The 22910-nt window shown below is 49.7% G+C and overlaps 1 protein-coding gene across 8 annotated transcripts in view; it reads right to left on the reverse strand.

The window, feature by feature from the left end:
- The window catches only part of GAS7 (growth arrest specific 7), a 220588-nt gene that overhangs the window by 89743 nt on the left and 107935 nt on the right, over positions 1-22910 (reverse strand). The window contains exon 1 of one of the 8 annotated variants that reach the window (XM_012747955.3): positions 10312-10607. The exons of 5 other annotated variants lie outside the window; for them this stretch is intronic. Coding sequence is in view for 1 of the 3 variants with exons in the window: in XM_075994088.1 (XP_075850203.1) it covers positions 10312-10314 (3 nt within the window). In the remaining 2 variants the exon portion in view is untranslated. Of the gene's footprint in view, positions 1-991; positions 1146-10311; positions 10608-22910 lie in introns of those variants that run through there. 2 more of the 8 variants (XM_075994088.1, XM_075994089.1) reach the window with 2 other exon arrangements.

The raw sequence follows: 22910 nt of genomic DNA on the forward strand, positions 1-22910 counted from the left end.
AATCTAAGATTCAGAGGGTTTCATAACTTGCCCTGTGTTGCACAGCTAATTACATGGTAAAAACAAACTACTTTAGAATATTAGCTTTGTTCTAGAGACTTCTGTCCGTCACCTAAAGCCAGGCTACATCTCTCCCCAGACACACATAATCAGCTCCATTTCTTCCCTGGGACCACCCAGCACCTCAGCTCCCACCTAAGAAGGATGACAACTCACGCCTGATGCTCCTGCCTGTGTCACAGTCCCCAAGTGAGCATACATGCCTTCCCAGGAGATGTACAAAAATATCACCACCCGCGTCCAAGCCGTCACGTTCCCTAGCTGCAGACTGACTTCCTTGTCTCCTTATTTAAAACAACACAACCCCAAAATTTTTCCTCTTAATGGTGGCCATTGATTTCCTAATTTAAAAAAAAAAAAAAAAAGAAGAAAGCAGGCAAGCAAAGTCACCTAGAGATTAAAAACAAATCCCTCTACAACAGTGTTTCTCAAAATGTGTCCACCCTGGGACACCTATCGGTCACCTGGGTGTGAGCTGAGCTGCACACTGTTAGCCCCTGATCCAACCACCAAATCAACCTGCAGCCTGCAGTCTGCATTGCAACAGATATCCTGGGTGAGTCCTACGCTCAGTGTCCTCTGGAGCCGGTCCGTTGCAGCTCTAGAGGCAGCAACTGAGAGGAAACATCACTTCTGAAATGAAAACCAAGATCATAAAATTTTTATAAGCATGATTTGTCAAAAAGGACAGTGTTGAATTGCACGGTTACTTATTGAAGAACAGGATCCTGTCCCCTAGCCCCAAACCCTTCAAACAGACTGTTTTAGAGAGACTCGAGATGTCTCTGCAGCCTCCAGGCAGTACCAGCCCCTCTGCTCTGCTCCCACAGCCTTCACCATTCCAAGTGCAAGTTCAACGCGGTGCCACCTCCACCTACGGGGAGGGACTCTTTCCCTGCTCCGGAGGCTTCCAGGAGCACCTGACTCTTACCTTTTCCTACAGCTGTGAGCAAACTCGACTTGCGGGGTTAACGGGTGGTCTCCAGACACTTGCGTTAGCAGCCAGATCAGACAGTTTCAAGGTCTCCCACTCTGCGTCTTCTCACACCCAAGACCCAGAAGCAATAGGAGCTCTAAAGAAAGGCATATCCACAGGGCCCCACACCCCCACTCCCCCCACACCCAGATCTATATATAACAGCTCTGAAGTTGTCAGCCTAACGAGCCACTTTCTGGCAGACCCGTTGCCATGGCAATGCCTGCTAATGAGCCCAGTGCCGTGATTGGCACTGCTTGAAGGCTCCTCCACAAAGGGCTCTCCAGCAAGTTCTCCCTTCCCCGACCAAGTCGGCAGATGGACACCCAGACGCAGCCAGGGCACGGGGCTGTGCCTGGGAGCCCTCGGTCCCTGGGAGCCACTTCATTACTTCTGCGGCCTGAGTAGTCCTGGGGTGGCCCCCACTGCCAGCTCTGACTCAACAGGGAGTCAACCAATTACCGACAGGGCTGCACGGACCACTGGGGAGACCGAGACCCAGCGGGGCTGGAGACTGGGAGTTCGCTTCCACCTCAAGCCTTTCTGCTGGGCACCTGCTTAGGGTGGGCGGACTCCTACGCAGAGCCGGGAACAGCTACCCAAGGTGACTGTGGGTGAAGACCCAAATCGAGAACGAGGGCCCCACGGCCCATGATGACGTCACCAGCCTCAGAGTCTGTGTCTGTAAGAATACCGGGCACCTTTCCTCTGTCTCACAGGCGAAAGTACCACTCTCCCCAGCCCTGGAAGGCTTTCTGTCCACACTCAGACATTTGTATGCGCAAAAAATGGCTGGGGAGAAAGCAGGGGACCCCTGGCAATGGCACAGTGCATTCTGGAAGTGTAGTTTTCATAAGCTGTTTTTATAGGAGACAGGCTGGACCCTGGCAGCATCTTCGTGTTCTTCTAAAGGTCAGAGATTCAGAGACTTGGCCTGGAGGAGGAGGAGGAAGAGGAGAAGGAGGGAGGCCCATCATATCGACAAAGAAATAAGCCGTAAGATTTGGGAAGACAGGCAGGGCCACATCCCTCTTGTTCACTACTTCAGTCTCAGCACAGGGCAGAGCCCAGAACATTGAATGAATGAATGAATGAATGAATGAAAGAAAGAAAGAAAGAAAGAAAGAAAGAAAGAAAGAAAGAAAGAAAGAAAGAAAGAAAGAAAGAAAGAAAACTGAGACTACAGTAGGAACTGGGCTAAAGATGTGAGGAGTGTATTTCACCAAACAGGTAGACAGGAAATAGCAGTGTGGAGGGAAGAGGGTGTGTCCACCTGCGAACAAATCCCAACTCTTCGTGGATCTACTGAATGGACTCTGCTATGGTCTGGGTGCTGCCAGTGTCGTAGGAGTCTTTGAGAGGCAATTAGGTCACAAGGGCTCCTCTCTTATGAATGTGATGAAGATTCTTATAAAAGGGGCTTCATGCAACATTCATTAGCTGCCCCTTGCCCCTTGCCCCCTGCCCTCTGCCCTCTGCCATGTGAGGACACAGGCTCCTCCCCTGTGGAGGACACACAGCCAGATGCCACCTTGGAACCAGCGAAGGACCCTGCCGGCACCTCGATCTTGGACTTGCCCGTCTCTAGAACCGTGAGAAATAAATGTCTGCTCTTTATAAATTGTCCAGTCTCAGGTATTTTGTTGTAGCGGCACAAACTGGGGGAGACAAGGTAATACACGGTGTTTCTTTAACTGCACAAAATAGACTGAGGGACAGTATCCAGAAATCTCAAGAGAAACACAAACTTCTAATCATGATCTCATATGGCATCCAGAAGAAACATTTCAGGAAACCGTTTCGCAATCTCAATAAATGGAAGGAAGACATGGCATCTGTGTTAGCAGAGCAAAAATATCAGAAGGAGAGAACAAAACAAATGCAAAGAAAAAGACAAGTTGGTTTGAAAAAAAAAAACCCAAAATGATATTAAAAAGGAACGGGAAACGATAACAACTGTAGGGAAGTTTGAAAGGTTGTAACAGAAGGAAAATACACATTGGTTGCAATAAAACATAGAATTAGTATTGCCCACCCCCACCAAAAAAAAAACCAACCATGAATTAGTTATGTACAAAACAAACAAGAATTTTTGATTCCCAGAGTGCAAAGGAATTGGGAAAAAATGCAAACAAGAGGGCAAAACAGCAAGCCAAGATATAGATAGTGGGTGTTCCTGAAGAGACCAGAAGAAAAGAAACTATAAACGGAGGCTGATCTGGGGACAGATGTCCCTGAGCTGCGTGGCACGGAGAGTCCTACGCCGTTCAGGCCAAACAGAGCTCCAAAGACCAACAAGCACACACGGCCTGGCCATGTATTTCCACAGCACAGACAAGGACAGAAGTCCTGCCGCGGTCTAAGTGGGAAGACCAGTGAAAGAATAAAAGTAAGGCTGGTCTCAAACGTCTCTGGAACCACATCTCGAAAGACGCCTCCAGCGTATTATGTGGAAAATACCAAGACCTTCATCGGTGGCCAAGAAGTCTTCCAGGAGTGAAGGCGACAGAAATACATTCTTCTACGGACAAGGACTCAGAAAATACCACTCGTATGCCATCCTTAGTGAAAGTACCTGAGAGATGGGCTCCAACTGCCTGAAAGACGCAGACAAAGGAAGGGAAGAATGAAGAAACCATGGTGCTGAACGCCGAAAGCAGTGTGAGGAAATGCACACATAATTCATCAGGTTATAGAGCCCTGGGGACCTGTTGCTCTTCTCAATGTATGCCGTCTTTAAAACATGAAATAAGAACCTGTGTTCTTTTGGTTTTTTTTTTTGTTTTTTTTTTTTGAGACAGAGTCTCCCTTTGTTGTCCAGGCTAGAGTGAGTGCCATGGCGTCAGCCTAGCTCACAGCAACCTCAAACTCCTGGGCTCGAGCGATCCTTCTGCCTCAGCCTCCCGAGTAGCTGGGACTACAGGCATGCGCCACCATGCCCGGCTAATTTTTTATATATATATCAATTGGCCAATTAATTTCTTTCTATTTATAGTAGAGACGGGGTCTCGCTCTTGCTCAGGCTGGTTTCGAACTCCTGACCTTGAGCAATCCGCCCGCCTCGGCCTCCCAAGAGCTAGGATTACAGGCGTGAGCCACAGCGCCCGGCCAGAACCTGTGTTCTTGATCTTTCTGCGGGGAAAGATCAAGAGGCAGGAGAAGCGCTGAGAACGCATGTGAGGACGCAGAGAGACACAAGCAGAGTACTGCTCCGTGCTCCTGTCCCGAGGGAAGAGCCTCTGCGTCCCCTTGTCCCTCCCACGGAAGCTACGGGGTACCCACCCAGGCGTCTCCCATCCTCAGTCCTCCGGCATCCAGTGCCCATTCTTGTCTCTTCCCTGGAGGCTGACAGGTTCCCAAACAGAAGGAACCCAACAGAAGGGACGCGGCCTTGGAGGCCACCTGCTCATGTCAGACGACCCGTCCGAGCCCCTGGCGCTGTGCGCCCCACCCCCGCCACCTGTTACTGGGCGATCCGCTTCCGCAGGGAACCCCGAGCCCTGGCATCCATGATGGTGGGGGAGTTGGGACCAAAGCACTTTCTTTGCTGGTTGAGAGAAAACTCAGCAGGAAGCCGGTCCTTTCCAAAGACCTCATCTGTACCCCAGGCCCACGGCTGGCAGCTGGGAGGAAACTATCGTGGCCCTGGTGGGCTTTGTAAGCCCTCGAAGGGTTCTCAGAGCCAGAGCTCAGAGAAGCGCTCAAAGAAGCATGTGTGGATATTCCTGGCCCGTGTCCGAGCATGCCACGTCCCCTGAGCCCCTCCGTCTGGACCCCCGTGTGAGTGCACAGGCTCACCTCCACCTCTCACCACCATGAAGACAGAGGGAGCCATGAAGGTTACCTCTATGTCTTCCATTTTTCTGTTTGCAAAATTTGTCAGAGGTTTTGCTAGAACCCTCTGTGTGTGCCCTCAAACCCTTCTTATTAGAGATCACTTGGTTAGCAGGGCTACCTTCATAACAGAAACTTCCCAAATGAGGCTTTAATCACTTAAATGCAAATGTCTCCAGGACTCTTTCAAACCTGGCACAGTCCAAGCATCCTCAGGCTTCACTGCTCAGCATAGAAGGATGGGGTCACAAGGGATGACAGCAATAATCCACATCTCACTGGCATGAACCACCCATTTGCTCGTGTCAGATGGCCTCCTCCATGCCTCCCTGGGTGAGATCTAAACGTGCCCAGAGGGTGACTCATGTGGGCTCAACTTCAGTCCCCGCAGAGTATATGCCACGTTATTCCTAACCTGTATCAGTTAGTTGGCCCCACCCCCCACTCCATTACTGTCCTCTGTCCACAGAGTGGCAGGAAGAAGCCTCACATTGGACAGTCACTGGCACCCACCACAAGAGGTTGACATTAGGGCCACGATAGTTTCCTCCCAGCTGCCGGCCGTGGGCCTGGAGGCTGAACCACTTGGGACACTCCAGAGCTGTCCAGCTCTTCGTAGACCACCCTGGATGTCTATCTGCAAGCCCCCAGGCCCTCCCTGAGGGCTAATCAACTGGGTATGTTTCTCAGGACTGGGCAGAGAGAGGACACAGAACAATAGCCTCTGTATTTTCTGACCCTATCAAGCAATGCAGTGATCTGGTTAGCCAGGAATTCTGATGACCATAATTACAATGTAGTCCATGCAGCAAGGATACAGAAAGTCAACCGTCAAAGGGAAACTTGCTAAGCTGGAAAACGGGAGGGTCTCCATGTTTCCATGATGAAAAGATTTGCAAATGATCCTGCAAACTGCAAGGATGAGTTGGACGGCCCCTCCTGGCTCCGGCATTGTTTCACAGCCTTGAAGCGTCTGGGGGAGGAAGGAGGGGAGGGGAGGAAAGAAGCGCCTAGTGTGGGCCTCACAGACCTTCCTGCATGAGCCCTCGCTTCTCCGACCCTGGAGGATGAGATTTTCATGGTTGTTGCATCTGCTGTGCAAATGCAAGACAGAAGGGCCAATTCATAGGGCTGCAGGTGAGAAAATGCAGAAGCGAGGAATGCTGCAGATGTGAGCACACGCCGCATATCTGAGAGGGCTGGTCCCTCCTGCTGGCAGCCTCTGCTCAGTGACACCATGCAGCACGACAAGCATCTGAGAGATGCCCACCCTTCAGCATCTGCTGAGAGAATCCCAGCACTGATCAAGCGGCATAACCATGCCCCTGAATAGCAGAGCCTCTTCTTTGGCCTCAGAGATTTGGAATAGGTATCGAAAGGCCCCGTGGCTGTGTTTTAGGGCCACGGGACTGGTGGCGGGGAAGTCTCACAGTTGCTCCTGAAATACAGAGAACTGCTCCAGAAGTAGGAAGGGAAGCAGGCACTTTCTTCCTCACTTAACACCAGGCAGGGCCTGGGGAACCCCAGAGAAAGCCCCCACATTTTGTCCCATTTCAAGGTCTCTCTGGCCCTATTTCAACACAATTAAAAAGGGCCAGGCGGTCTGTTCCTGAGAGCTAGTTCCAGCTTCTGGCTTCCAAGCCAAAAAACCTGAGTGACTCCACTCACCAGCTTTTGATTAACAGAGACATTTCATCCAAACTGTCCACTTCCTGAGGGGCTGTTGGGCATGTTGCTTCGCTCCCTCCTCCCCCTTGGCTAGCAGTATAAAAATAGCGTGGGCCACTCTGACATCCCACCTCCAACCCGGACAACACAAGCATCGGTAGCAAACGCACAGGCCTGGACGAAAAGCGACGCTGTGCTTCCAGGCAACAGCTGTCGTGTGTGCAGTGCCGTTAGCCTCTCGGGCCTCCGTTTCCTCATCTGTGAAGCGAGGGGTTGCCAGCTCTCAAACGCTGCGGTTCCATGACCCATGCACGGGACGTCTTTTGTAACAGAGCCGAAAACCACCACAAGGGAAATTTCAAAGCATTTAAATGTCCAGCTCAGCTTGCAAAAGCAGCAGCCATACAAACAAAAGAGATGACAGAGACCTCCTGACATTAAAAAAAAAAAGAGACACACATCTTCATGAAATATTAACTTTTTTGCTGCATTTTCCCCCCAACCTCGTTTGGGCTCTAAAGAGGAAAAGGTGTCAAACTCTTTGGGGCTAGATATGCTTTCGTCTACTCGGCCAAATCCATTTGGGACTTGGTGGGAAAGAAATGCTGAGACGCTGAGAAAGTGAAGTGATCTAACAAAAACTGGAAATGAAATACATGCCCAAAGCAGGATACGAGACTGTGGGCAACAGCTCTGGTCTGTGTGCGGTAGCCGGACACTGGGGGTCCTCCTCCCCTTTGCCACAAGCCACTGTCACGCCCAATGAGTACGGAAATGTCCCTGTTTGTGAAAGGAAGGGGCTGGGCTGCTTCTCTTAGTCCTAAAGGTTAACGATCTTGAAATATACCCTAGATTTTCTCTGCTAGTTTATATCTATAATGATATCAATTACCCTACCCTAGAAGGCACTTTGGAAGGACAAGCCATGGACTGTTCACCTACAACACTCTTCCTCGGGGGCTCCTGGTAGGGTGAGAGCCCCTCTAGATGACTTCATGGTCAATGTCCCTTTGCAGAGGCAAAAGTCTGGGAACAACAGAGTTTTGCCAACACTTGGTGTTGCAAAACAAAAGGAGAGAGAGAGATAAATACTATATAACACCCTCCCTAGCCTTCCTTTAGTATTAAGCTGCAAAGAAGCCAAATGCCTCATGCCATTGTCCCTGGCACTTTTCCAAAGTTATCACACCTCTGAAGAAAACCTCATAACCAAATTTACCAAGCATTCTCTTCCGTGCAAAGTGGATTAAGAAGTTCAGAAGCGAGCTGAGAGTTGCTAGCTCAGTCAGTAATAGGCTCAGTATCACACACGAAGCAGCCCGCCTACCGGAAAGAGCTTTAAGCCCCAGTTGCCACCTGCGGACGCCCCAGCGGCAAAAGCAGGCTTCCTTGGGGAGCTGGTGCCGTTTTAAAGGAAGACGGACTGGAGCTCATTAGGCATGAAGGTGGATGCCGCTGACGGCCCACCCGTGCCTGCCATCCAGCTGGCCTTGGTGGGCGCTAGCTGCTGGCTGGAGTGGCCTGCGGGCACCAGAAGACGACGGAAGTCTCACCATGAGACGGGTTCCAGCTACTCTGCACAGCTAACAGCCTGTGCTCCAAGTGATTCTCATCAAAGACCTCTGGCTCTGAGAGATGGATCCTGATTGGTTCTGAACTAGGAGCACTGGAGGGAAATGATGCCAAATAGAGAATGGAACAGTTTCCAAGCGTCAGGAAGGGGTGCGATTCTAACCACCCCAACTCAGCTGACATGTCTGGAGCTGCTGCTTCCGAGGCACATGAAGTAGACAAACGGTGACAGCTTGCTATCAAGGTTTGGGACCTGCCACTACTTCGTGGCACCGTGCAAAGAATGCAGGATGGGAATTAGGGCCTCAGGACCAGGCCCGAAATGGCTGCGTTCTTGAGCAACCCCCTTTATCTCTGCTGGGAGGCCTCAATTTCCTCATCTCTGAAATACAGAAGTTGGACCAGATGGTCTCTGAGGCCTTCAAAAAAAATATATATATATAGCCTAATACTGAATAATTCTGAATGTCAATATTAGTATATATGTTTTTAAAGACATGACATTTTTGTAGGAGAAAAAAAGTCACACCCAAGTGTAGACATGGGATTTGGAGGCACCTGACCACTTCTGAAATGCTGCCCAAGCCCCAAACTCCTGGGAACTTGCCTTGCTCACCACCTGTCTCTCCATAGTGAGTTCTGTCCTGATGGGCCTGTGTCCCTCTCGTTCCCATGAGCCACATGAGTGCTCTGTGTGCCCAAGCAACTGGATTTCTGCCCTGGCATCCTGGGCTTCCATCTCTGTGTCCTGAGGCACGCACCCAAGGTGGGTTCCAGTGGAATCTTTCTGAGCTTGCTAGCAGTTTGCTTCTGGCTGGCCACTCACGGTGTGCCCCAAACACATGGTCCGCTTCAGCTTGGGTGCGTCCCACTGAGAGTCCCCGCACCCCACCTTGCCCTTCCCCAAGAGCTTGACTTGGGCTCTTCCCAGCTCCTTGCATGCCCTTCAGTGCTCATCTTTGCTAATCCTCCGTTCCCACGATCCGACCCAGCCGCGATCCCCAGCCAGACCTGCCAGGACTCCCTGCCCTCTGCAGTCCGACCCTGCACAGCCGTAACTTGGTCAGAACTAGACCGATTGGTCTGGGCTCCTTACTGCAGTAATTCTCCAAGCTATCCCACTAGCAGGAAGTCCTCTGCAAGCTGGCTAGACATGCAGAGTCCCAGGACTGGACCTGCATTTTAAAAGTCCCCAGGCAATTCAGATGCACGTTGCTCTTCCGGCTGTGGCCTTTCCTAGGAGGTCAACTGGCCTGTTCGAGGCTATGCCCGGGTGACAAGTGCCCCTCCCTTCCCCTGAGTCCTGGGTCAGGACTCAAATGGAAGCCACGCCAAAATCAGAGGTGCTGACCGGCCCGGGGAGGTGGGAGAGTGCGTTTGGAGGGAGATTATCTGCAGAAACGGACTAGCGTTTCCATGCAAACCGGACCTCTCTCAGCTGTACGGAGCCTCAAGAAAGTCATCAAAATTCTAGGCTGACGAGAGGTCTCACTTGCAAAGAAAGGTGCTGTCTAAATCCCAGAGGTAGAAAAACTGGCCAAACCAGGCTGAGACTCCCCCAAGTCTCAGAAATGCTGCCACCACCAATCTGGAAAGTAAGCCCAGCCTGGGTGCCCTACTGGGCAGATCCTCAACAACCTTCTGCGGGCTAAGCCCCCTGTGGCTCCCCACACCTTCATTAGGGCTTTACAGTCCCCAAAGCACTTCCTTCCCTCTTAAAGCGTCCCAGTTAGAACAGGGCCATGGGGCAGACGCCAGATGGGCAGGTAGAAGCCAGGTTTCTTATTTCGGAAAAGGTAAACGGAAGCAGCCAGGTTGGGATGCTGTATAAATCCACACCACCACTCCACTTCCCTGTTACACACCTCCTGCGACACTGCTCCCCAGGTAACCGGAGGAGCTGAGACTCCCTCTCTCTCCACAGACATTCCTCTGTAAGACCTTCTCCCCCTCCCATCCGCCTCTCCTGATTTTTCACACAACAGCCCACGCCTTCTTTTCTCCACGCTCGCGCCTTGGGTCTGTGAAAGGTGCCCCCGCCACACAGGGTCCCCGGGCCTTCTGAGCTTGGCAGTTCAATACAGCCCAGATCTCCAAGAGTTTTCCAAGCTGCCTCTTTAAAATGTCGAAGTCATTTTAGAAACATGCAGAGAAAAGCAAGCTGAGCACACACATCTGCAGCAGGAAACCCCGACTCTTACCATCAGAGAGCAGCTATCTCTGGGGGCTGCTATGTAAGAGGAGTCTCTCGGGTCCTGCCTGGAGCCCCCAGACCCAGGGCCAGCGTCCCCTCCGTGGCAGGCTCTGGAGGAAATGTGGCCGGGGCACGCCGCTAGCCCAGGGCCAGTGCTCTGGGCACCCCAGAGGATGTTCCTGTGGCTTTTCTCTCTGCTGTTCTTTCACAAAGAACCCACTACATTGCACAGTTCCTTCCAAATTGGCTCCAGTGCTTGTTGGGAAATCAACAACTCATTCTGGACTTTCCAGATGCAAAGTTTCTGGAGGCCTTCGCTTTTTTTTTTTTTTTTTTCCACTCTCTCTCTCTTTTTCCCCTTTCTCAGCTAAAAAAAGTTGGCTGAGGTCATGACAAACAATGGCCAAGCTTGTGTCACTGACCAGATGCCTCCCACCCCCAGGCCTGGGGACAAGGGTGGCTTTGTCCACTGTATTTTAGGCGGGACTCCCTGGGCCTGCCCAAGCCCTGCTGGGGAATGTTTTGGCCAACTTCTTCCCAACCCTAAGTCACAGCTCTGGCCCCAGCCCTGGCCCCAGCTGTGTGAGCCCAAGGCCAGAAAAAAACCAACATAAAAAGAATGGAAAATGCTCCCCCAAAGAATCACTGTGTGAGACCCGTCCAGGGCTGGAAGGCTGGTGCCCCTCAAGGGGCAAGAGTGGGTCTCCGGCCTTCACTCTGTCCTCACCACCACCAAACCTGGACAGACAGGGGCCAAACAGGGGGTCATGAGGCGTGTCAGATGAAAGGGGGCCTGAGGATCACAAAGTCATTAGTTACAAGTGAAGAAGGGACTGGACCCCGAGAGCAATACTGCATCCACCAACCAAATGAGTGTAGGCAGAGACTTGGATCCTTGGTGAATATATCATGTCATTCCCTGCAGAAAGCTTTTTGGAGCAGCTGAATATTTAGCACTTAAAATGCCACATATTTCTGTGTTTGCTTTCAGCTGCAAACCTTTGGGATTTTAGGAACCAATTCTTCATATAGAACTAAATATGGTTTTCTGGAGAGACCAAGATCCTGAAGCCTGGAGGTGGTTTCCTATAAAATATCACTTCTTTTTATAAGCATATGGATGAGCTGTTATTTATAAAGAGGTTTTAATATCAGCTCCTTGGGCAGGGGCTAAGAAATCAGTACTATCACCCAATGACAGAGTCAGACCAGGGTTAAGCTGCAGTTGTTTCACTGCTTACTGGCTGTGAGACCTGGGGCAAGGCCTCTAGGCTTCAATTTCTTCAAATGTAAAATGGAAATGATCTCGGTCTCTTCTCAGAAGGCTTTGGTGATGATTAAAAGGGGAAAAATCCATGTAAACATTCTGCATAGCGGATGATGGAAATGCCCAGCAGGGGCTGGTATTGTTGCTGTCACTATCAGCAATGGATGCAAGGGCGGGTGCTGCAGTTACCCTAGGTCCAAAAAATGCCTAAATAATAAAAAGCAAACAACCCAATTAAAACTTGAGCAAAAGACATTTCTCCTAAGAAGATATAAAAATGGCTAAGCAGTACAGGAAACCATGCCCAACATCACTAATCATTAGGGACGTGCAAATCAAAACCAACACGTGGCGATACCACCTCACACCAGCTGCAATGGCTACTATGAAAAGGCCAGCCAAGAGCAAGCGTTGGCGAGGATGTGGAAATACTGGGACCCTGTGCACCGCCTGAAGGCATGTGAAGTGGTGTAGGCCCTATGGAAAACAGCATGGCGGGTCTTCAAAAAATCAAACACACAATTACCATATGGTCCAACAATTCCATTTCTGGGTATTTACCCAAAAACACTGAAAGCAAGGTCTTAAAGATATATATATATATATATATATATATATATATATATATATGCACTCCTGTTCATGGCAGCATTATTCCCAATAGCCAAAAGGTAGAAACAATGCAAGTGTCTAACCACTGATGAACAGATTAACAACATGTGCTATATATTAAATGCAACGGAATATTATTCGGCCTTAAGAAGGAAGGAAATTCTAACACATGCTACAATGAAGATGAACCTTGAGGACACTGTGCTAAGTAAAACAGCTAGACATCCAAGGACAAATACTATATGATTCCACTACACGAGGTACCTAGAACAGTCAAATTCACAGAGATGGAAAGTAGAATGGTGGTTGCCAGGGGCTGGAGGAGCGGGTATTGTGTAGCGAGTGGAGAGTGTCAGTTTGGGAAGATGAAAGAGTTCTGGAGACAGACGGTGGTGATGGTTGCACGACAATGTGAAGGTACTCGACGGTGCTGCACCACACACTTAAGAATGGTGAAGATGGCAGATTGCATCAGATTTCATGTTACGTATGTTTTGCAAGGATTAAAAAAGCCTGCGACTCACAGAGACAGTTTAGATGAAGGGCCGCCCTGACACACAAGCCACATCATGACAAACGCAAGGGCAGACTCTCCAGGGAAGGTGAAACGTACCCCCAGAGGGCAGCCACCCACCCTCCTGGCCAGGGTGACTAGAAAGCACAGCTAGGGGACGAGGCTGGGAATCTAGACCAGGACTCCCCATGGTCGGCTCTGTGTTCAGCCTTGGGGAAACCGAGGCAACACAGCCAGCACCCTAATGTCAATGTGGGATTTTCTGTTGAGGGCTGTGGCACGCTCAGGGGCTCCTGAAGGGAGGTGACAGTGTGCCTCTCCCTCAGATACATCAATTCCCTTCTGTGTCTGCATCCCACCTTTCTTGACTTTTCTCTCCCCTGCCTGGTAGCAGGGCTCATCTCTTGCTTCTCAAAGCCATCGACGTGGCTGCTTGGGGGATTCTGCCTCCTTCTCTAATTCCTGGGCTTGAACCTGCTACAGGAACGGCCACATGGCCACGAGACCCTACGTACGCTGAGCACTCATCTGGGCCAGGCACCATTCTATGCTTCACGTGTTTGTGCCACTGGATCTGCCTAACAGGTCTAGGAGGAAAATTCCACAATCGTCTTTACTGGAGGAGAAGAGGCGCCCAGTGCAGATCAGGCAGGATGGGTCAGAGGAACAAGCTAGGGAGCGGCACTCCGGGCCACGTGGCCAGTGTGAACAAAGGCCCAGATGGGCACAGCGTGGGCAGAGGGTGTGAGCAAAAGTGGATGCATCCGTCATTAGCGTTCAGGAGGCCCAGAAGGTGGGAGAAGCAGTAGTGAAGGATGGAGCCAGGCCACAGAGGCCGTGCGAGCACCAAGAACTAAGAAATTCAGACTCTCTGTAAGTAAAAAGAAGCCAACCACGAGTTTTAAGCTGGGGAGAAAACACAACCAGGGCTGTACCTTGTAGAAATCGTCACGACGCCAGGGTATTAAATGTCAAATGTGAGGGAGAGACTGGGGGGCAGTGGTTATGAGATCACCACCCCTTCATTCTCTCCCCCCACCCCATCATACAAACAAGGGAAATGTAATGCCTAGATCTACATTTGTAAAAATGATCCCAATCTGGCCACTGAGAGGAGGTGTGTCTCATATCCAGAGATGGGGTGTCCCCCTTGTTAGCAGCTGAGTTATTTTCACCTACTTTCTCGGATGTGGGAGGAGAGGCCCGGTGGGTAATCCACACACCCACTTTTGAGGTCAGACACTGGCCGCAGAGACACACAGATAGGAGCAAGGTACTTCCCTGATCTTGCAAACAGGCCCCCACCCACGAGAAGATAAAAGCAAAACTTCATCTGAGAGTGCATGGCCAAGACCTTCAGCTTCAGTCCTTTCAGTTTTGAGGAATTAAAATGGCCCTGAAAGCGTTCACAGCCCATGACTTCTTAGCTTTATAATAGCAAAGGGGACAGCTTTAAGGCTGTTAAGCATTGACTGCTGTCAGTGACACCGCTTTTAACACTGCATCACACAGACAGATACAATCACAGACAACAATGCAGGGCTCCAGGCAACACAGAAACCACTGTCATTTCAAATCCCAGTGTGGCCCCCGGCCAATGGCAAGGGACCTTTCTGGGCCACTATAAACCAGGAGGCTAATCTGGTCTGCCCTGAGCTGAGCGCTCCACGCTGGTCCTGCAGACCTTCTGTTCTCCAGGAGTCCCCAAACCTAGCACCTCAGGGTGCATAAGACTCACGAGTACATTCTGATGGGTTTACTGTTCGGGTTCACCCTAGGTCTCAGTCCAGAAGTGACTTTAGTTTTGCTTTATTGATTGTCTTTTATCATTAGAGTTGGCTGTGAAAAACACTCTAGCGGCCTCTCCTTTCAGCTTCTGCAAAGAGATAGGTTTCTACGTACAGTGCCACACGGACACACGAGAGACAGCAGGAAACCTGAGGTCCGAAAGCAAAAAGACCGACAATCTTTTCCACTGAGCTGAATTTTCCTGAGTTTAATGGCGTCCGATAAGCCCAACCCTCCTGTGATTATTTTTTTGTTTCAGCTGGGTTGAAAACTGTCAACCAAATTAGGCCACATTCGCTGCAGGCCCTTGTCCTCCTCAGGATGAATCGTGTTGTCTTATAACAATAATTAATAAGAAAGAACATCTGGGTACGCTGATGACTCACTTTTTCTAAAGGCATGAAAGGAAAAATTATCCATCAGCCAGAGCAGTCTCTAGGGGTCAGGGTCCCAAGGACCGCCGCCCGCCCCCACATGTGACCCCCGGGCTACAAGATCCACCCACCGGTCAACAGTTATTAACGGCCCTTTCCTGAACGCTGTGGAAGGCGCAGCAGGCCAGCACCTGACTCCCAATGTTTGGAAGACAAGTCGCAAGCCCGGGGAAAATTGAACTGAGCCTCCAGGGGGTGTGTACCGGGCCGAATGACACGGCAGACAAAAGAGCTTTGGGCACCAGAGGGGGCAAAGTCACTTGCGGCTGAGATGGGCACGGGAGGCTTCTCGGAAGACAGAGGAAAGGGCGTGACCAGAGGGCAGGGGACGTCAGCAGCAGCGGGGGGCTTGGGAACGGAGGAGGAGACATGGGGAAACGGGAGCAAGTGACTCGGAAGGGAAGGAGAGAGGCTGGAACCAGGAACCCCGAGTGAGCTGGCCGTGGTGGGAGCCGGTTGGGGGGAAGTGTCGGAGACTGCTGGTCCAAGTTCAGTGCTCGGTGGCAGTGCTCGGTGGCAGTGCACGGTGACAGTGCTCGGTGGCAGTGCACGGTGACAGTGCACAGTGGCGGTGCACAGTGGCAGTGCGGCCCAGATGTCCGCACAGAGACGGGGGTGAAACCCCACTGACTTGTGGACTCAGAGTTCATAGAGCTGAACCCTGAGGCGGCTCCCACCTAAGAGGGGGAGAACGAACTCCTGGGCCCAGTCCCTGCCTCTCCTGCACCTCCCGTTAGTTCCCGCAGCCCCCAGGGCCCCCCCCCACGACACTTGAAGGCAGGAACCAGGTCTCCACCCTCCCCCCCCCCAGCTAAGCCGTGCCGACCCCGGGGGCCACGTGGGGAACGAACGAGTGCGTGTTCTGAGAACCAGTCACAGAAACCAAACCAGCAGGGATGACATGAAAGAAACACAGGCAGCTGAGCCCTGAACAACACGCGTGTTAGGGTCGCCGACCCCGCCACTCCTCCGTCACGGGCGCGGGTGAAAATCTGCATGTAACTTTTGACTCCCCCAGAATTTAACCACGAATAGCCTACTGATAACATAAATCGCCCACTATCACATTTCTTGTATTACATTATATTCTGTATTTTTACAATACAGTAAGCTAGAGAAGAGCAAGAGTGCTGTGTTCATCAATACCCTAAGTTTATGTTGCGCGTTTGCAAGATGCATCTTCTGTGCGCGGTGGCGGCTCGCGGAGCTGCAGACCGCAATCTACACGAGCAATTCAACTTTTTCTTGTAATGTCACCACTTTTTTTCTGCTTCTTGGGAGCACTGCCAGCATCACTGGTGGCACTTCATATGGGTCCCATGGTGTTATTCAAGGTTTACGGCATCTCACTAAATACGACGAAAAATATTTGCGAACCGAGAGACCGCTTTTCACTGCAATCCGCAGTTTACTGGAGAGACGAGCTGCTCCCTTGGAGACGATGAGCACCACACGGCCATTTCAGGGGGCACTCGCCACGCGGGAGCTCACCGCAGCAGCGATGGGGGGGTGGCTAAGACATTAGTGCAGTGATACAGCATGGGCTACAGTTAATTGTACGCGGTTATGATTTAATACTGCATTTTTATGTTTGTTTACATTCCTCTTGACAGCAAATGGTGCCATGTACATGCAGACTGTGAGGGTTTGTGTAAGTTTTGATCAATTTTAACTTTTTCTTTTTTTTTTTTTAGACAGAGTCTCACTCTGTTGCCCAGGCTAGAATGCCTTGGCATCAGCCTAGGTCACAATAACCTCAAACTCCTGGGCTCAAGCGATCCTCCTGCCTCAGCCTCCCGAGTAGCTGGGACTACAGGCATGCGCCAACCGTGCCCGGCTGTTTTTTTCTATTCTTAGTAGAGACAAGGTCTCGCTCTTGCTCAGGCTGGTCTTGAACTCCTGACCTCAAGAGATCCTCCCGTCTCGGCCTTCCAGAGTGCTAGGATTATAGGCATGAGCTACTGCACCTGACCTGATAAATTTTAACTTTTTATGATATATTCGTGCATATTTTATGGTAGTAAATGATGAAAAAAACTAATATCTACATATATTTTATGCACCCATGACGTATCTAACATTATCTTAATGTTTTCAATAAATCTAGGCTAGGTGGTTTATCTGCAAGTTTTTTAAAATTGTCACAAATCTCTAAAAAACTTTTCCAATACATTTATTGAAATGAATTCACACATAAGTGGACGTATACAGTTCAAACCCATGCTGTTTAAGGGTCAGCTATAATTAACAGAACTCAAATGAGACACCCACGAAAATGCCCACTGAGTACAGAGAGGGTGTGTCCCTGTTTATCTTGGAAAGAAGAATGTGATAGAGAGAGAGATGAGCCTGGAGATTGATCTCAGGCATAAAGGGGCTGTGAGCACGAGGGCACAGGGAAGTGAGATCTTAAGATAAGAGGCCATGCTGTTTATCAGAGAAAGCAAGAACGCGGACGGGCTACAGGGCTGGCCACAGGCCAGGTGTGCTGGGCGCCTGGCTCCCATTAGGTGACTGTAGCCAGTTTCTTATACCCTGCCTGGTAAGGTCCGAGCCCCTTGCACAGTTTCTATGTGTCCCACGCCATAGAAGATTCTCAGTCTCAAGCAGACATATCAGAAATGGTGCTCAGTTTTTAAAAGGCCTCCTAACAGCCTTTCTAGGGGATTCTGTAGCTTGGTGTCCCTGACTGTAGTCTTTCACGTCCCCCTGTCACACCTGCCCTACCACTATGGATCCTGCACTGGTACTGACTCCGTATTTTTCTGAACTGACTTACATACAACTTAAATTTAGCCTGGCCCTAAGCAATAATATCTATGAAATCGTGGATTTGATTTAGTTGGGATTTTTCTTTCTATTACACACTAAAATAAATATAACTTTAAAACTGTCATTTCAACACGATCTAAAATTATCTTACAGATCCTTAGTTGCAAACTCATCACACTTGGAGAAACACTGTCTTAGGCTGTATGTAAAAGTACCATGCAGCATTCACAAAAAAGAAAAAAGAAATGGTTTTGGAGGTTCTGACAGCCACCCCTGGACGCCTCTGTCCACTATCTACTAAACTAGCAATAAGAGGAAAAGAAAAAACTCACTCAAGCTTAAAAAAAAGAGAGAGAGAGAGACAGAAGATAATCAGAATCCGAGGGAAAAAACCTTGAGAACGATTAGGCCAGTGAGGCGAATGGAGAAAATCTTACAAACCAGGCACCGGCTGTAAAAGGGGAAACAGCACTTCACAGCTCCACTGCTCTCTGTAGGTTAATTTGAGATGCACTTCACACCTTCACCCTTCTCTGTCTCTAATTCAAGATACAGGATTTGCACTGACCTAAATTCAGATGCTGTCTAAGGACTGACTGCCCTTCCCTCCTCCTCATCCCTACGGGCACAGCAATTCCCAGAGAACAAGGGAACTAAGCAGGAAGTGCAGGGTGGCGCACTGGCAGCGGTGTGTGGGGAAGGGTAACGTAGGAACTGTGAGTTTTCGTGCACCCCATCAACTCAGAGTGTCAGAGAACCGGGTAGCGAAATAGTTTCCCGGGAGAAAGCCAATCTGAAAACAGGAATTGGTCTGAGAAACATACGCACCATGGAACCTATATGTAAGTAACCGTGAGGGGGAGTGTCAACCTTCCCACAGGGGTCGGAGTGCCAAGGCCAGTGACAGTCTATACGTTCTGTCTGCTGGTGCATGCTGGGTTTGCACAGATCCTGCCTTGTGCAAGAATGAGCAAAAAATGGGGGGGGGGGGAAGAGAGGGACTGTAAAATCAGGGCGCGGAAACACCATGCTGAAGCTCAAACGAAGAGCACAGCTCAGAAAGTCACTCAGGAAAAACTCAGGGAACTGCCACAATGCAAGAAATTGTGACCTCTTTGAAAGAGGAACAGAAAATCATAATGGAAAAAAAAAACCCCAAACAGCCAAAATAAAGAAGAAAATGGATGAGGTAAGGATTATATAAAAATTGCTAATTTAAGTCTGTAGTAGTGGTTGTGGACAACTGCAAATATAAAAGGTAAATCAGTGGCTTGCAGATCAAATATTAAACGTGCCCCCAAATTGCAAAGAAGAAGAAACAAGGAAATAGAGCCAACATGTATTTAAGAAGTGTTCCAGTAGAAAAGACCAGAACAAACATTAAAAGTAATAACCAATTGCAAAGATAATAAACAATTAAAAATCATGGACACAAACAGGCAAAGAGAAAAGGTTACCTAGGAAACCAGACCCTCCTCAGACTTCTCCTCTACCCTCCTAATGGCTAGAGAGCACATCCCACCAGAACCAAAAGCTCCGTGTGGCAGGGACTTTGTTTTCCTCAGTGCCTATCACAGTGACCATGGCAGGGCCTGGCGTCACCCCTCCGAAGTGCTAAAGGACAAATCCCACCAGGGTTAAAGCTTCACAGGGTGCGGCCGTTGTTTTCTCCATTGCGGTGGGTGTTCAATAAACATCTGCTGAAGCCAAGCTGCAAGGATGAGTTTGGGATCTAAGACATGTATACACACCACGTTGTATTAGCACTGCATACATGAAAGAAACACAAAGGTTCTCTCAGAGCTGTGCGAGCGAAGGCACCACCCACTTGCCCTCCAGGCACTGAGAGGTAAATCAAAATTTGGAAAACGGCAATGGGAAGGGAAGGATATAAATGCATCTGTGACTCACACTCCCAACTCAGAGACCCAGTGGGCTGTGCACTGTCTGGGGGATTTTCCAGCTCCAGGGGGTGAAGGCTGGTGTCCTAGTACCTTCATCCACCTTCCCCTCTGCTCCCGTCCATCCCAAACCAGTAAGCACACTGGCCCCGCACCCTCGTCGAAGGGGAGGAGCAGACATAACTGATGTCCCCTTTCTGCCCAGGCATGTGCCAACAATGAGGGACTATTCAAGCTTTGGGGACACTGCTAGGAGAATCCACAAACAAAAAGCCTTTGTCTCCTGCCTCCACCAGACAGCACTGCGCTATGTACAGCGCCACAGTGGCCATTTGCCATGGAACTTAGTAATGATTTTCTGCATGTTAAAAACTCAAATTGAATGGACCAAGTCTTTTTTTTTTTTTTTTGGTCCAGGACAGACCAATAAGCCATCCATCCAATGGCTGATGCTTTCTGTCATCAAAACCCTCTTTATATCATCCTTCCTCCAAGAGCTGCGCCTGCTTTAGAAATCAGTGTGCAGTATGATCTCAATATGGAAACTAGTGCGCTCCGCACTCCAAATGCAGTTCTAAGGAAAGAAAGAAAATGTTAACAAAGGTTAACTTTGTATTGCGGGATTCCTCTCCCTGTTTTAATTACATTTACTTTACATTTAAAATTTTTCTTTATTTAAAATGCATTTTAAAAATTACTTTTATAGTCAGGACTCCCTCCCACCAAAATCAGCATATAGAATTCTAAACATACTATATAATACCAATTATGTAGAAAAATATACACAGCTAAAAAAGACAGAAAAAGAATCCTCCCAGTTTTATTTCTGCTTTCCTGCATTATCCAAGTTTTCTATAATAAGTATATTAATTTTAATGGATTTTAAAATCTTAAGACTTATTTTCTATTACATGCTAATGAATGAATGCAGCCTTATTAAAAATATTTAAATAATGCTAATAAACCCCTCAACACATCCCATCTCTCTTGCAATCCCCTAAAAAGATGCTTATTTATCAGATCATGGTTCATTGTATTATCTGCATTTTATTGTATCTCAAATACAATAAAATATATGGAACGGAGACATAGGGGGCTTTATCTTTAAGAAAACAAAGACAAAATGAGGAAAGGTAAAGAGCTTTGTCAACCAATGAAAGGCTGACACAAATATTAGAGATGGCTGGGACCTCAGCGATTTTATTTATTTATCATCTTGCCATTCCTTTATCACCTTGCCATTTTACAGATGGGAAAACCGAGGCCCAGAGACAGGGCTTGGGCACTGAGTCTGCCCAGTCCCAACAGAGTCCCCTCCCTCTTGTCCTTCGGCTGCCCTAAGCCTCGGTGTGGATGTCCCCACCATGACTTGAGGACCGGCTCGCAGTCAGGTGGCACGGCAGAGGCCAAAACCCGGCTCAGGACTGCTCCCCGAGCCGACCCCGACGCTGGTATGAAAGGTGACCTCTCCCTCAGCCCAGCCCTCTTCTGCTCAACCTCAGCCACTTCCCATCTGTCTGCAGCCCGGGAGCACTCAGGGAGGAAGGGCCCAGGGAGGAAACATCTGTGTACACAAGAGGAGTGAAATCATAAACCCACTGGATTTGATTTTCCCTTTTGGCAACTCCTGCTCTGCCTATTTTTTTCTCACTCATTGAGATGCAAAGCTCCATTCAAACAAGGGGGCCTGGAAGATTCCAGCAGCTTCTAGAAACCACAATCTGATTTTGCCACACAGATTCCCAAAACAAGGTGTGCATAGCTGCCCTGGAGTGAGGGCAGGAAAGAGAAGATACATTTCCCTGAAAACACTCAGCTGACCACAGACACCCATCTGCTTACCCCCAGACCCAGCCTCCTGGACGGCTTGCCAGCCACGTAACCGTGGGCAAGGCACCTCACCTCTATGGAACACCTCGCCTTCTATACAAACGGAAATACCACCAACTACTTCGTGGAACTTTTGTAAAGATGAAACAACAGGGCAGAAGCAATGGTAGCTGTGCATTAGCTTTTCTCCACACCTTCACAGCCCTTTAAGAAAAGCTGCCAGCGGAGGTCACCAACGCTGAGTCACACGAGTTGCATGGGCTTTCCCAACAACCTGTGCTAAACTCTCTGGAATTACACTGCCTAACCTTTCTGACGTACACTGAGCTGATAGAAGGAGCAAGAGGAAGGGTATGTGAAAACAACTAGAATTCAGAGAACCATCAGAAGCAGCCAGTTAAGACCTAGGGGCCTGGGAACACCCAGGTCCACTGGGGCTACAACCACTGAAAGCTGCCAGGTTGGAAGAAACAAGGCAAGGAACAAACGTGTCCTTGACCAAGAGCTGCCAGCCACCCAATTAGAGACCCCGGCAGCCTTCCTGAAGAGGCCGGCAGATGCCACCCTCCAAACTCTCTTGCCTGGGGCAAAAACGTCTCAAGAGAATATTCCCCTTCACTTACTCAAGCTCCTAAAAATGAGACAGGTTGCACAAGGGGGGGGGTGTGTGTGTGGAAGGGTTAGGTTTCTCTTTTCCCCATTATTAGATATCCTGAAAGGCAATTTCACTGCCTGTATCTCACTATTAGATCTCATCTTTTTGTTGTTCTTAATTGCTGCAGTACCGACTGCCTGTTGTGGGCCAGTAACTTGATGCATGGTGGCTTATTTGACCCTTGCAGAAACACCCTGGGAGGAATTTCTTATTTTCGTTTTATAATCAGGCTACTTTGAACCCAGTGTTCAGTCTCTAAGGCTGGCGCCTGTGACACCCCACCTCAGGAATCCCACCCCATTCCTCCATCGTGCCTGAGGCTCCTCTGCAGTGTCCAGGAATCTGCCATCCAAAGGCAAATACTCCAGGATGGGAGTGACAGTCCAAGCCACGAAGGGCCAAGCCCCTAAGTGTCAATCTAACCTGGTAGCAGGGGACCACTGATGGCACTGGGGAGCTTTGTCAACTGGCAGGAGGGATCCCAGGGGGAGAAACAGGTCTCAGAAGGTGGGTAGAGAAGTGCTAAGAGCGGCATTTGCACAGCACAGAGCCCTGCCCAGCACCCCGGGGTGAAATGACACCCAGAAGGATGCCGGCTAGCGCTACACACTGAGTAGCCATGAGCAATCAGGGGTTGGAGCTGGCAGAGGGAGGCGCCCCAGCAGGCAGCCCCTGCCCCCCACGCAAAGCAAGCAGTGGAGGCTGGGCTCTCACGGGGATCTAAGGGGCTCATGCTGGAAGCCCCTCCCACCTAGGCCGAATTCTGAAAGCCTGGCTTCAACCTTGAAGCCCAGAAGGGGACCCTCGCTGCTCTGTCTGGTGGGCCGGGGGCT

The sequence above is a fragment of the Microcebus murinus genome, chromosome 18, assembly GCF_040939455.1.
Source record: "Microcebus murinus isolate Inina chromosome 18, M.murinus_Inina_mat1.0, whole genome shotgun sequence".
Classification (NCBI taxonomy): domain Eukaryota; kingdom Metazoa; phylum Chordata; class Mammalia; order Primates; family Cheirogaleidae; genus Microcebus; species Microcebus murinus.